General features: G+C 39.3%; 1 protein-coding gene across 2 annotated transcripts; it reads right to left on the reverse strand.

The window, feature by feature from the left end:
- Positions 1-7189: 7189 nt before the first annotated feature.
- LOC135469038 (uncharacterized) lies at positions 7190-10372 on the reverse strand. Of its 2 annotated transcripts, XM_064747556.1 has the most exons (5): positions 10270-10347; positions 10014-10120; positions 9240-9289; positions 8452-8583; positions 7190-8005 (listed from the first exon to the last, which is right to left on the reverse strand). In XM_064747556.1, exons 2-5 carry the CDS (start codon positions 10039-10041, stop codon positions 7853-7855), a joined length of 363 nt encoding a protein of 120 aa, XP_064603626.1. In that variant the 5' UTR covers positions 10042-10120; positions 10270-10347; the 3' UTR covers positions 7190-7852. The 2 variants fall into 2 exon arrangements, with proteins under 2 accessions (XP_064603626.1, XP_064603625.1); XM_064747555.1 differs by having other exon boundaries at positions 10014-10372.
- Positions 10373-14471: the final 4099 nt, after the last annotated feature.

Here is a 14471-nt window from a genome sequence, read left to right on the forward strand (position 1 = left end):
TTTCCCTTTATATCAATGGCATCAAAGGCTAATTTGTATATGATAGGTTTAAGAAATTAATTTCACCACGGTGAAGACAAACCCCACTTATATTAAAGTAAAAAAAATCTCGAATAGTGTATTAAACAGCAAAAAAGTAGATAAATAAATTAATCACTGACCATTTATGTACTGATGAATATACTTACAGCATGAATAAGGCCAACATGTGCATATCTGTGAATAGCTTGAGGGCATTGTGTAGAAAAAATGTAATGTACATGTAGGAGGTGCGTACTTGTCACCTTGCAGCATTTTGAAAAGACAATAAATACCTGTCTGATTTAAACTTGTCAGAAAACACTGTTGTGTGTGTAAAAGTTACCAAAAGCATTTCAACAACAAATATGAATGTCAATTCTGTTTGGTTGTGGACGATTCCTTTTTCAACATAGAAGATGTGTCGTCTTCAGAGTTAATGAACTTTGGACAGGACGTCAGAAGCACACATCAGTCCAACAGACAGCAAATATCAGATTTGTGTAACTCATCTAAAGATTCTTAGGGGTTGACTCCTCCACTGAACAGACAATGGCGCGATCCCATGCCATGGGAACGGTGAAGAAGCAAACAGCATCAGCTCAATCAGAGCGGCCTCAAGGGGCGGGGATGCTCTGTCTGTGGTACAGACACTGCTGGGGACAGGGAGTAGGGTACAGGAGGGAGAAGAGGCTGAAGCAAACACAGTTTAACACTGAACCACCACTGAAGTCAAGCAATCATCAGGCGTTGTCAAAAATTCCACTGATTTTCAAGGAGTACGGACCGGTGCCGAGCACGGCATTGCGACGTCAACCACGTCCTAAGCTTTGCTACCGCTAAAAACCATGGCTAAAGGAGCAATGCACTTGGCACCATTCGATTTCTCATTAAAAATACTTCGGATCAGCTCCGTTGTAACCAACTTGAATAATTTTAACAATTATGAATTTTTGACTTATGACTTTCCTGAATGACGTAGGCTACACTGTAATGTGTACAAACGCGACTGTTTGTTTCTATTTTCAACATTCCGCTACAAGTAATGTGCCATTCGGTAGTCCAGTTTTTTTGGCCAACCCCATTCGAGTCAGCCATCAATTCTGATACTTCCAAATCGAAGGCAATGTTGGTCCGTTTATATACATGTACTACCATACCACTGCATTTGTGTATAAGAAACATAAAGCGTCTTAAACTGTGTGCAGTAAAAACACACTTTAGCACTGAACCACATAAGTCAAGCAATCATTAGGTGTAGAAAAAATTTGTCAAAAATTCCACTGGTTTCCAAAGAGTACGGGCCGCTGCCAGGCACGACGTTGTGACGTCAACCAATGTTTTAAGCTTTGTTACCGCTAAAAACATTTGTCGTTGAGCGATGTGGTTGACACCATGCCATTTCTCGTCAAAAATATGTCGGATCAGGTCCAATACAACCACATATGAACAATTTAACCATTATGAATTTTTGCCTGATTACTTTGACGCTTGACGTAAATTAGAATGTAATGTGTACAAACCCGGCTGGTTCTTTCTATGTTAAACATTCCGCTACAGGTAATGGGCCGGTCGGTAGCCCAAACCGTCTCAAACCTTTTGGTCAAGCCCATTTGAATCACCCATCAGTTTTGTTTACTTTTAAGCCGAAGGCAAAGCTGGCCCATTTACGTACATTACTACCGTACCACAGTATTTGTACATAGGAAATGTAAAGCGTTTAATACTGTCTGCACTAAAGAACACAGTTCACCACTGTACTACATAAGTAAGGTACCAATCGATGCTGAGCAAGGCAAGCAATCAGCAGGTGTTGAAAAATTGTCAGAAATCACGCTGGTTTCGAAGAAATAGGAACCTTTGTTGGGCATGGCATTGTGACGTCGCTCATGTCTTAAGCTTTGCTGCCGATAAAACTATCTGTCGTAGAGCAATGCGATTTACACCATTCGATTTCTCGGAACGCCACAAAACGTTTAGCGGAAAGTTGAACATAGAAACAACCAGAGGTGTTCTTACACTACATCTAAAAACGTTGCACCAGGTTGTAGCTTATGCCATTCACCATGGTCATATAGCAAAAACTCAAATTGGGTAAAGTTGTTTTAATGTCGTTTAAAAGGGGTTGTTCCGATGTATTTTTGCGACGAGAAATCGAATGGTGCCGATTAGTTTTAGCTGTGGAAAAGATCGAACAATTGATAACGTCCAAAAGTTCCCAACAACTGTCCTCATTCCCTAGTAACCAGGCAATTTTTATTTTCATATTTGTTTAGCAAATGGCGATTCTTTGCCTTGCTCCCTATCGCATGGTATCTTATTTATGTCGTTCAGCGTTATTATACTTTATTATAAATTAGTGTAAATTATACTTTTTAGAACCTGTTGTATAAAATGACTCACGATTTTCTGTATACAGAAACTGCGGTATGGTAAAACATGTAGGCATTGGGATTTACTTTGGCCTGAAAGTAAGACAATTGCTCGATCATCCTAACAGGCTTGGCCCTCCGATTTGAGATGTTCTTGGCTACTGAACGCCACATAACTTTTAACGGAAAGTTTAATATAGAAACAACCAGTGGCCTTCTTAAACGTTACATGTAAAGACATTGCGCCAAGTTGTAGCTTACGCCAATCAACAAAGTCATAAAACAAAAACTCATATTGGGTAAAATGGTTAAAATGCCGTTTAAAAGGGGTTCATCTGACCTATTTTGTGACGAGAAATCGAATAGTGCAAACTGCATTACTCTCACACCAATAGTTTTGGCTATAGGAATTATCAAACCATGGGTAACGTTCTAACGCATCAACGATCCGTCCTCCTTGGTGATCAGGGGATACTTTTTTTTTTGTTTGTTTTTTTTTTCACACCAATCAAAAGACAATATCTGTGGTATCCGAATAATATGTCTAATACATTTATGCTTCAAATTTTTAACCACTCCCACTTGTGGGTTGTAAAATAGTAATAAAAATTTTTACATTTGTCCCTAAACTCTGTGTTTCCTTGAGATTTTTGTAATATATTTTTCAACTTCATGGTTTTCTTGTAGTTTAGTAAAAAAGCTGGTGATATGGAAGGCCTGTTTTTATTTTTCTACAATTAAAAATACATTTCTTCGCCAGTATTGTTAATATATTAAGACCAGATTGACCCTTTCTCCATCCTAAAACAGTTCAATTTTTAGTTTAAAACTATCGTTTATCCATTCTTCAATTTTTTCCCCAAAATTCTTTACAGTCGGACATTCCAGAAAAAGGTTTTCAAGCGTTCCTTTGGTGGTTTTACATATTTCGCAAACATCGTCATCTTTACGGCCTATTTTATAGAGATACGATCTTGTTGGTTTTGTCATATGTTATAATTTGTAGTGAAATTCCCTCAGTTTCGTATATTGTGTAGAATGAAAAATAGAAGAAAATATGTTTGCCCATTTTATTTCTCATAGTTTAAGGTTATATTCCCATTTATCATGAATGTGCTGTTTTTCACACGCGGGGTTCAACATGTCATAAAACAACGATTTATTTAAGTTGAAAAGATGTCTGAGAAGTTGGTGAGTCGTAACCAATAGTGTTATCCTTTTCTTTAGGTTAGGTTGGATCCATGATTTAGGAGTGTTTGTAATTTCATTATTAGTCAATGTATGTACCTTTAATCATAAACATTTTTCTTTTTAAGTTGAAAAGATGTCTGAGAAGTTGGTGAGTCGTAACCAACAGTGTTATCCTTTTCTTTAGGTTAGGTTGGATCCATGATTTAGGAGTGTTTGTAATTTCATTATTAGTCAATGTATGTACCTTTAATCATAAACATTTTCTTAAATTGTGAAAATGGTAGAAATTTGCTTTCCTTGTCGAGTAAATCTTTTATACATCGTACTTTATTGTTAAACCAGCTTTGGATAAAGAAATGGGGACGTTTAAAGTTCGAATTATACCATAAGTATTCATCTACTACATTTACTGTTGTTCATTCCTACAATTTTTGGTGGGAAAAGTGCCAAGCTTTTAGAATGTATTTCCAAAAAGGGTTTTTCATATGTAACCATTTCCCATTTTGTTTAACATTTGATAGTTTTTATTATTAATACATATTCCCTGCCAGTTCTGTTTACTAAAAATTATTTTTCTAATTCATTTTATCTTCTGTAATATGGAATCAAGTTAATTATTTGTATACTTCCACTAGCATAATCATTTGTCAAAATCTGCTTTTTTATTCTGCCGGGGCCATCGTTCCATAAAACTTTATAAAGTGCCGTATTAATTTCTTTCGATGTGTCATCAGGCGGGTTTGCTGTGAGTTCAAGTACAGCTCATGCAGGCTTCCTCTCCGGCCGTAAGTAGGAAGGTCTGACAGCAACCTGTGGATGGTCGTGGGTTTCCCCCGGGCTGTGCCCGGTTTCGACCCACCATAATGCTGTGAAACAATCTTGAGTACGGCGTAAAACACCAATCAAATAAATAAATAAATAATTCCATTTTAAGTTGTTCTGTTCTTAATTTATTTTCCACGTGTTAATAAAGTCGGCTGATGAAAAATTAATACCTAATGTATTTATTTGTGTAATCCAGCCTAATTTCACTTTTATATATAATTTTAGATCAGCTCCAGACATAGAACCTATCCAGACTTCTTTTCTTTTTGCTAGATTTATTTTTAGGCCCAAGTATTTATAAAGCAAGTAAAGGAAACATTTTAACGCTTCAGCAAGAGAATCTTCTGAACCGTCAAGAACTGGCTGTGTGTCATTAGCAAACTGGCTGAGTTTATACCGAGTACTGTTATTTGTTATGCCTATTATGTTTGTGTTACTTCTAATGATATAGCCTAGTATGTAGCAGAAAACTATAGAGTGAAATTGGGTGATCTTGTCTACATTCTCGGCTGATATTGAAAGCTTATGATATATGTCCGTTTTATAACACACTTGTTACACAAGATATTTGTGTGAAATGTTTTCACCCATTTCCTAAAGTCTTTTCCAAAAGTTCAAAGATTCAAGAACTTCTTCTATGAAGTCCCAGGAAATGGATTCGAAGGTTTTCTCAAAATCTGTTGAACGGAGTAATCCATGTATGTCTTTTTCTTTAGCTTCAAACATAACAAGGGGCCTCCGTGGCTCAGTCGGTTAGCGCGCTAGCGCAGCGTAATGACCCAGGAGCCTCTCACCAATGCGTCGCTGCGAGTTCAAGTCCAGCTCATGCTGGCTTCCTCTCCGGCCGTAAGTGGGAAGGTCTGCGAGCAGCCTGCGGATGGTCGTGGGTTTCCCCCGGGCTGTGCCCGGTTTCCACCCACCATAATGCTGGCCGCCGTCGTATAAGTGAAATATTCTTGAGTACGGCGTAAAACACCAATCAAAAAAAAAAAAAAAAAAAAAATCAAACATAACAACGTATATCAAACGTATATATTCGTAGATACATCTGCCTGGTATAAACCTCACTCTGATCCTCCTGTATAATCTTGTCTAATACCAGTTTCAGTCTATGTGCAATACATGCTCTGATAACTTACATTTAGTGAATTTATAGGTCTCCAATTTTTAAGAGTATCTCTCGGTTTATTTGTTTTTGGTAAACATGTAATTGTCCCTTGTTTCTGTGTAACAGATAATTCGCGTTTCCTAAAACTCTCATTAGCTGATCTTACAACCAAATGTCCAAAATCTTTCAAGAACATTTTCTAAAATTCTACCGGAAATGATAATTTTTTGGAACTTCATCTCCTAATCATATTGCCTAATTCAGTTTCCCTTAATCTAAGCAAATAATAGAAAAGTTTTTCTTTTTAAAGTAATTAAATAAATCCCTTCTTTTTTTACATCAGCCAGCTCCCGAGAGTTCAAAGAGGCTATATCAACGGTCTGAGCCATGGTTGGTTAGTAGGAGTTCTTAACAGAAGAAAAGAAAGGCACAAAGTGCATTATTCTTTCAATTTATGTAAAAATTTTGTACTAAACACTGGGACATCCTTCGGCTTGTCGGGACATCAATTGGGATCTCTGACTGTGATGGGGAGGAGCATGACGGGATATTCTAGTGGGTCTTCAGGATGCAACAGTCAGATTGGTTAGATCATCAATACATTTTTTTGATTTTACAAGTCTTTACAGTTCATTACAGTTTTTGGCAAACATTTTTCCATCACGCGACCGTGACGAATTAATTAATGGGTGCTCAGCTGCGAATTTGAGTAGCTGCTTTTTTTTTGCGTAAGGTCCTTCTTTATAACGACTTTCGTTCCCTTCAGAAACCTGCGTTGTTCAATTACTTCAATTTTAGTCCTCCTTGACGTAAACTTAACAATGATCCCCCTCTTGTTTGCGTGGCTGTCGTTCTGCTCAGGGCCTAGGCAATGGGCAATACTGATGTCACCAGGTGTTACGAACATATGCAGCTTGCTGTTTAGTAGCTCAATTGCTGGGGTGTTTCATTATTTGTGATACTATCTTTTCGCGAGTACTGCTCGAGATCGTTCTGTTTTGACTGTAGCAGTATTAGCTCCGGGTTTACCCTCTGAGCTCACCCTTATCTTTTTGTTGTTGCAGAAGGAGTTCTCTTATATCCTCCCTCAAACTATCATGTTCGTTCTCCAAGTGAAAAATCCGCGATTCCTGTTGTTCTATAATCATCGTTATTTTTGTCACTATTTTGGATTTAATTTTAGCTAACTGATCCTAAAATTTTTCACCTGTGACAATGCTATCTATTTTGTTTTTTCGAGATAAGATCAAGCTGCTCACTAATACTTGTACCACCTTTCTGTTCGCCCGGATCTTCAACGAGAACCTAAGCCAGAGGTGCTGGCTGTTCCTCCACGCTACTCTGTAAAGAAAAGTCTCTCCGTTTCTGGCGTTTCAGATTGAGGCATTCTCGTGTGTTTTCTTGTACAGTGTATGTTACAAGCCAAAACTGATCATTAACCTGTTACATGGGAGTTTCTGTTCACGGACGGGTCAGTTAATAACTTGAAGTTGACTCTGACGCCACAGAAATCCGTGCACTCGTCCAATGCAAAGCAAAGCGATTTTGAGATCACCGTCAACAAGAGCAAGTAAACAAGTGATCAAAGCAAGTAGGTCATTGTGATCATACTAGGTTAGTGTTAACAGATCTACCGACTAAAAGAATGAAATGACAACGAACACATTTCTCCTGCTCAGGATGTAAAATGAACCGATTTATTCCTTCAAACAAATAAACAGACAGGAGATATCAAAGAACCAAGTAAAGAACTGCATAAATATCCATGATTGTGAAAGGTCTGCGACAGCCTTTCCTATCTAAGATGTATCCCGTCAAATATAGCACACAGTATCCTTTCTGGAATTTCTTCAGGTTTAAATGTGGAGATGTGTTTTTTTTCTCAAAGTACAATGGCAAATGTCGAGCACAGATTGCTCTGTAAGTTATCATTACAAACCACCTCCGTTTATAAAGTCTCAACATCCCCAAAAAGGAGGAGGTTCTCCGACAATGCCAGCGCTCCTTCGCACCCGGGTGTTTTACTGTACGCAGTTCTGGGAACGAACATCCTTGTTTTCCATTTACTGAAGACCTTAGTTACAGATAACTTAATACTGAAATGTTATTTTTTTTTCAAAATGTTTGAATATTCCCGAAAGAAATGAAGTGTTTTGAGCGGACTTTAAAAGCAAAGTATTCTTTCTTAAATTAGAGTATTGTTCTACTATGTACATGTACAACACAACGACAGTACACTACAGTGTAATGTTATGGATGGCACAAATGCCCACCAGGAAGGTCACGTGGGCTCCTATCATAGCATAAGGGTACAGTATAATGTTTCGTTGTTTGTTCATCAATGGTGCTGGTATAAGTAGCAGATGACACAAGTGCCCACCAGACAGGCCAAGTGGACTCCTATCATGACACTAGCCAGACTGTACATGGCCGCCCTTGATGAGGCTCTCTTTGCGCAGTCCAAATCATTCGATCTCCCCGCCTTCTCAACCTGCAATATATATATCAGACACGCAGCTTGAACAACCCAGTTCTCGTGACTCATTACTGATGCCTGTACCATACAGTTCATATGACATATATGTAAGTGACAGATACGAGAAAAAGAAAGACTTTGGGGGCACGAAAAGGGTGACTATAAAAGAATTGTAGTTTTACACCAAAGAATTTGTCACTTATACGTTAATGATCAGCTCTTATGGGTGGAGGAAACCCCCCGAAGTAAACCTTCGACCTCTGTCAAGTTACTGCTGAACCTCCCTTTGTGTGACGCATATAGATATGCACATCATATTTATATCATTCACAAGGAACTTCTACTTACAATAATCGGGCGACATTATGATTATTATGTAGGGCTACGGCCTTCATTAGCTTACATATTCAGCTGACCTATAGAAACAAACTATTGTTTGACAACGTCTGGAGAGCTCTTACCTTTAGCGCTTCCCTTACCGCCAAGATGCCTAATGGCGGACAGGTCAGTATGGATACCACAGAGAACAGCAGGTGGCTTGGCAGTGGCTTCTCTCGATTGTTGGATGTAGGTACTTTTAATAAGCCGGTTGTCTAAAAGTACAGATGTTAAAACGCATCATTTAAACGTGGTTTAAATAATGAAAGATTATATAAAAATTTGAAATATATATAAACACATATAATTGTTTTTCCTTTTTTAAAAATGTTGTCCATGAGACCACTCAAATCCACTTTTATTCAGGTAATCAAATAAACAAATAAATATTTATTTATTTGTTTGATTACGCCGTACTCAAGAATATGTACGGCGGCCAACATTATGGTGAGAGGAAACCGGGCGAAGCCGGAGGAAACCCACGACCCTCCGCAGGTTGCTGGAGCCCTTCTCACTTACGGCCGGAGAGGAAGTCAGCATGAGCTGGACTTGAACTCACAGCGGCAGCATTGGTGATAGGCTCTTGGATCACTACGCTGTGGTAGCACGATAAACAACTGAGCCTTATTTAGGTTATTTATTGATTTCATTGGTGTTTTACCCCGCACTCAAGAATATTTCACTTATACCACGACGGCCAGCATTATGGTGGGTGGAAACCGGGCAGAGCCCAGAGGAAACCCACGACCATCCGCAGGTTACTGACAGACCTTCCCACGTACGGCCGGAGAGGAAGCCAGCATGAGCTGGACTTCAACTCACAGCGACCGCATTAGTGAGATATTTAGGTATAAGGACAGCACATACATACCTCTCCTTCAGTGGCCCTGCCGTGCTCCGACCCTGACATCCCCGTACTCTCTGTATGCAAACGTAGTGAAGGATAAAGAATGATTTCATCAATAGTGTGATGTATATTTATGTGTAGTTTAAGTAGGTCAGTAAAGGAGAAGGCACGTCATACAATTCAAATTAACGAGGAATTTTTTTCACTATGTAGTATCTACCTATGTAGTATAAAAAATTTATGAGTTGCCAAAACGCATCAGAATGTCTGTGACGGTGGTGTTTCCACCCCTCTTTCTGAATAACTCATGTTATGTTATTTGTTGTGTTTACTCCAAAGAAGCCCCGAGTCTCCTCGTTCAGTTGAGTTAGGGCCTGGGTCGATTTTGAAATGAGTTACGCTTCTAATTCATGAGTTTCAGAATAGTAAATCGATATCCCTACTCCAGGTTTGCTTAAATAGGTCTACATATATCGCACCCAACACAATACACGGACCCCGCCCCATACACAGATAACACAGATAGGTATTTGTCTCAATACGGGTCAATTTAACAGAACATATGTATGGGGTAAACGCATTGTGTGCGAGCGGAAACATAGACGTATGGACGTTTCACAACCTGTTTGTGACTTCTCCATGAACTAGAGCTCGTAACACTGTATAATCTCTATGAATTACATGTATACATATACAAGCAGTCTAGAATACCATTGTCAATACAGGCAGTGCAGTGTAAATAGGCCTGAAGGAGAAAAATATATTGGTCATATATACACATATATGAATTTTCCATACCTCTGCGAATCAATCTTGTCCGCTCCATATGTACCTTGACTTCTATAGTGTAAGGTTTCACCCCGAAACGACTGCGCCCCTACAATACGCCTCTTAATCCAGCCACTCTGTAAATAGTGCGTTCAAAATAAGTGTGCAGACACTACAGCTTTTTTACTCCAGTCGTCACGTGCTAAAGGTTGCTGTGTCGACTAGGAAGAGGCCATAACCAGTGTGTAAGCTGCTAGTGGCAGTTTGTTACATACGTGATTTTTACCTGAACTTCCGTCATAGGATTTTTACCATAGCAATTCATGCCTCATTATCGTGACCCACGTAACCTCGGCGTTGTTCAAGATTTGTGTACAAGATTCTGTAGTTGTGGCTAATGTAGAGAGCGACGCATGCGCTATAAGGGGTATGTAAAGCTGTGTGAGTAATATAGAAATACGTGTACTGAGGGCAAACACAGGCTGAAATGAAAGTGTAACTATAACGTTATAACACTTCTGTCATCACGTGTTATTATCGTTCAAAATCGGTAATAACTTTCGTAAAGTTTTATAAATGGGGCTGCAATATTTAACTTTTGTGAGCATTAGAATCTACATACAGCGCAGGTTCGACATTTACCGGAAGGCAATAATTTGAGCTATTCTTTCTAATGACAGTAAACTTGATATGATCGGTGAAATCTAGATTTTTTGCAAAAAATCTGCGGTTTACTTTCTGTAAAAGTGGTATGTTTTTATAATTATTATTAATTAAGACCTACGCAGTTCCTTAAAAGTGGTATCAGCAGCAATAGTTTGAAAATAGTCCTATACCAATAATGTTGTGCATGGATAGTCATGGATGGCGGAACCGCCCCGACCACCCCCGACCATGGTCGGACAATAATTTCCAAAAAAAAGAAAACTGAAAAAGAAACAGAAGCAGAACAAGAATGAAGACAAATTATCCAGCACCCTATAGATAAATAGAGATTGTGTTGTTGTTTTTTTTTTCACCCCAAATGGGTATCGAGTCAATAATTTCCACCGCGTATTTATGGCTATGACGTTTTGGCAGGCCCACTATATTTTGAAACTTGGCGTGCAGGCTGCTGCCCATGAAACCAACTATATAATAGTAATGTAGTAATATTGAAAATACAGAGCGAGTCGGAGGACTTGTAAGGGCTGGCATGCAATAAGTGGACGCATGAGTGTCATAGTTGAATAATCACGCTGCTATAATTGCTTGCCGATCGAATTAGGCTATCCAAAGATTGATTGCCTATAGTATGAGAGTTCAATGAACTGATTGACTGCAGTTTGATATCGATGTTATCTGTATAATCCTTATGGACATACAAGACCATGAGGTCATTTAACCAAGACTGTGTCATGGTGGACCGCAAGTATGTTTTTAGCCTATGGAGAGCGGAGACAGATCTTTCGCTTGTTGCATTTGTGGCTGGCATGACAAGGATCAGACGAAGTACAATGCAAACCTCGGAGAAAAAGGTCCTCTCATGATGTGACATATCAGAAAAAAGGGAAATCAGAGATTTCAAATCAACAGGCGAGTCTTCCCTTTCGGCAATTTTTACAGAAAGTGTATCTAACTGAGTACTGCGGCGTCTGAGGGAAACGCCCTGCCCCTTAGCCAGCTTCGCATCGGGATGGCGCCTTGCGTTTTTTGCGCGGTCATGTGATTTTGCGTTTTGGAGAATCTTCTCGTAAAACAAGTCAAAATCTCGGTTTTGCTTTATTTTCTGAAGGATTTTAACAGTCCAAGAAGCAATTTCTTGACCAACTGCTGCTGACAAATTTGGACTTTGTAATGTTTTATTAGGATTATCGGAGGGCTTAATTACGTGAGAGTGATATTCCCCAGTAAAGGTCAAATTTTCTCATTTGTGACTGCACTCCAATAATCTTAGCTTTCACTTCAGTGTCTGTCTCACATGTAGTGCCTCTTCCCACAGATTAAATAAAACCTCATAGTTATCAAGAATGCTCCCCAGTGAATTTGGCAGGAACAGTCCAGCGCGTAGGACAAAGTGCCCTAACTCCAGGTGTATCGGGTTGAATATTAGATTTCAGGTTATCAAACAATGCTTCACACCTGGGTGAGTATTTGATCAATTTACAAATTTCGTGCGTAACTTCCAAAACGTCTTTAGTAGCTTTTACTCTTTGATGGCGTCCATTGCACGCAAGATTTAATGAGAGGCCGTAACACTGTGTGAACAACGCTTTCGGTTCCAACTCCTATAACCTGACAACCATGCCGGATTTTCTCCCACTCATATTACTCGCGCCATCATAATATTGTCCTCTGAATTTTCCTATTGATACATTCATTCTACGTCTAAACTTACCTTTAACAAAGTTTCAGCAGTTAGGTCATCTACTTTGTAAACCCCAAGGAAATCTTCGTGGACAATAAAATCCTCTGCTATCCAACTAAAAACTAGTACAACCTGCCTACCACACCTGGATTTATACTACGGATGGGTTTTGTGCCAGAACTACTCACTAGGAGAGTTCAGCGTGGTTTGCCTTTAGAGAACTTAGGACAGGTGGAAACAGTTGAAGGTGGGGGGGGGGGGGGGGGCTATGCTAAGTTGGCCTAGTCCACGTCCATATTAAATAACTTGTACTATCCATTTTCAATGTATTTCATTTATAGGTAAAAGAACAGGTATTCTGCTTTCCAGACAACCTGCCATCAGCTTTGTCCCTGCACTTTGGTAAACACTATCCAGTTCTAAATAGCGCAATAACAGCAATGCTAATTAGCACAGATATGGTCGTCTTCAGAAAATCTGTATAAATAGTCTCTGTGATAGTTCCTCTATCAATGACATTTAGAAGTTGAGTTGGATAACCTAACATATATATACGGTTAACAACTTCTATTTGTTCAGGCTCAGTTGGTTAGCGCGCTAGCACAGAGTAATGGCCCAGGAGTCTCTCACCAATGCGGTCGCTGTGAGTTCAAGTCCAGCTCATGCTGGCCTCCTCTCCGGCCGTAAGTGGGAAGGTCTGGCAGCAAGCTGCGGATGGTCGTGGGTTTCCCTCGGGCTCTGCCCGGTTTCCTCCCACCATAATGCTGGCCGCCGTCGTATAAGTGAAATATTCTTGAGTACGGCGTAAAACACCAATCAAATAAATAAATAAATAAATAAATTTATTCAGTGAGCGACGTTTCGGTATAGAAACTAATGCCGCTATCAAGCATAAAGATCAATTAGTGACAGTGCTAAGTAATTAGTGACAAGAGAGTGCGAAGCTGTTGATTTCAACATTAAGAGATTGATAAAATTGACAAGAGAGGGTTACATTGTTGATTTAGTAAATGAAAAACAGATGAAACACTACAGACGAGACATACAACAGATAAGAAATAGACATTAACAACTATGGGAAAAGGTGTGAGTCAGGATGGCTGGTAGTCTAGCGTCTGTCTGCTGAGATGAGATCACCGTAGGCAGGGGAGATTAGAAATCCCATGTCTCGGTTAAAGTGTTGCTTTGATCAGCGTATTTCTATAGCTTCCGTCAGCTTTCTGGTAGCAGTGTTGGTTATGTTAGTTCCTGGAGATTTACTGAGTTTTGATGCTCCCTGTTTCTAAATGATAGCGACCGAAAGGTCTCTTCAGTAACCAGGATTATATATAATCCTGGTTACGTGAGACTTTAATTTCATAAATACAGCCTTTAGGGCGTTTGCGGACGGTTGGAGGTCGTTTCCTCGAAGCGTTCAAACGGTCTTTGAATGTGTTACTGCTACTGAAAATGATGTGAATACTGGCATGTTTTAAAAAGAGTCTTTGAAAGACGTGATATTGAAGCTTTACGCCATACTCAACAATATTTCACTTATACGACGGCGGCCTGCTGGGCATTGGTGGGAGACAGACCTACCCACGTACAACCATAGAGGTAGCCAGCCAGCTGGGCCGCATTGGTGAGTGTCTCATGGGTCATTGCTTCGCCCTGACACACTAACTACTACTAGGGCTGTACTCATACACTCTCTGAAGGCAGGTAACTCAACTGTACGTTTAAGTGAAAAATGTTTTAAAAAATTAATAATTTTAATACTTCTGAGATAATCATAAATATTACCATTTCTGTGATATTTATGGAGAATATAATACCACTTATTCATGTTTATGGAGAATATATATAACGTTAAGGTGCGAATGAGAGCTCACAGGCCAACAACTAAGACCGACTATGCACAGTCAAAGGCGGATATATTTGACAAATGTCTTGTTCACTACTTCAGTCAGAGTTGTTATTTGCCGTAAATACACAACGCTAAACTCTGGCCGTGTCATATCTATAGATGTCGCATTAAATTCATTATCAACTGCCGCTTGCGGAAAGACACAATACAATACAGTTTGACTTGTACGATCATATACAGCTCCCGATGAGTCATTCATTTACATGTGTAATGTATAGTCACGTGTTGCATAAAA

The sequence above is a fragment of the Liolophura sinensis genome, chromosome 6, assembly GCF_032854445.1.
Source record: "Liolophura sinensis isolate JHLJ2023 chromosome 6, CUHK_Ljap_v2, whole genome shotgun sequence".
In the NCBI taxonomy this organism is placed as follows: domain Eukaryota; kingdom Metazoa; phylum Mollusca; class Polyplacophora; order Chitonida; family Chitonidae; genus Liolophura; species Liolophura sinensis.

Coding starts and splice junctions, on each gene's coding strand:
- LOC135469038 (XM_064747555.1), bottom strand. CDS start 10,041: ATGGAGCGGACAAGATTGATTCGCAGAG. Junction 8,584..9,239: donor GCAGGGCCACTGAAGGAGAG/GTATGTATGTGC, acceptor CTGTACTTTTAG/ACAACCGGCTTATTAAAAGT. Junction 8,006..8,451: donor CGGTAAGGGAAGCGCTAAAG/GTAAGAGCTCTC, acceptor TATATATTGCAG/GTTGAGAAGGCGGGGAGATC.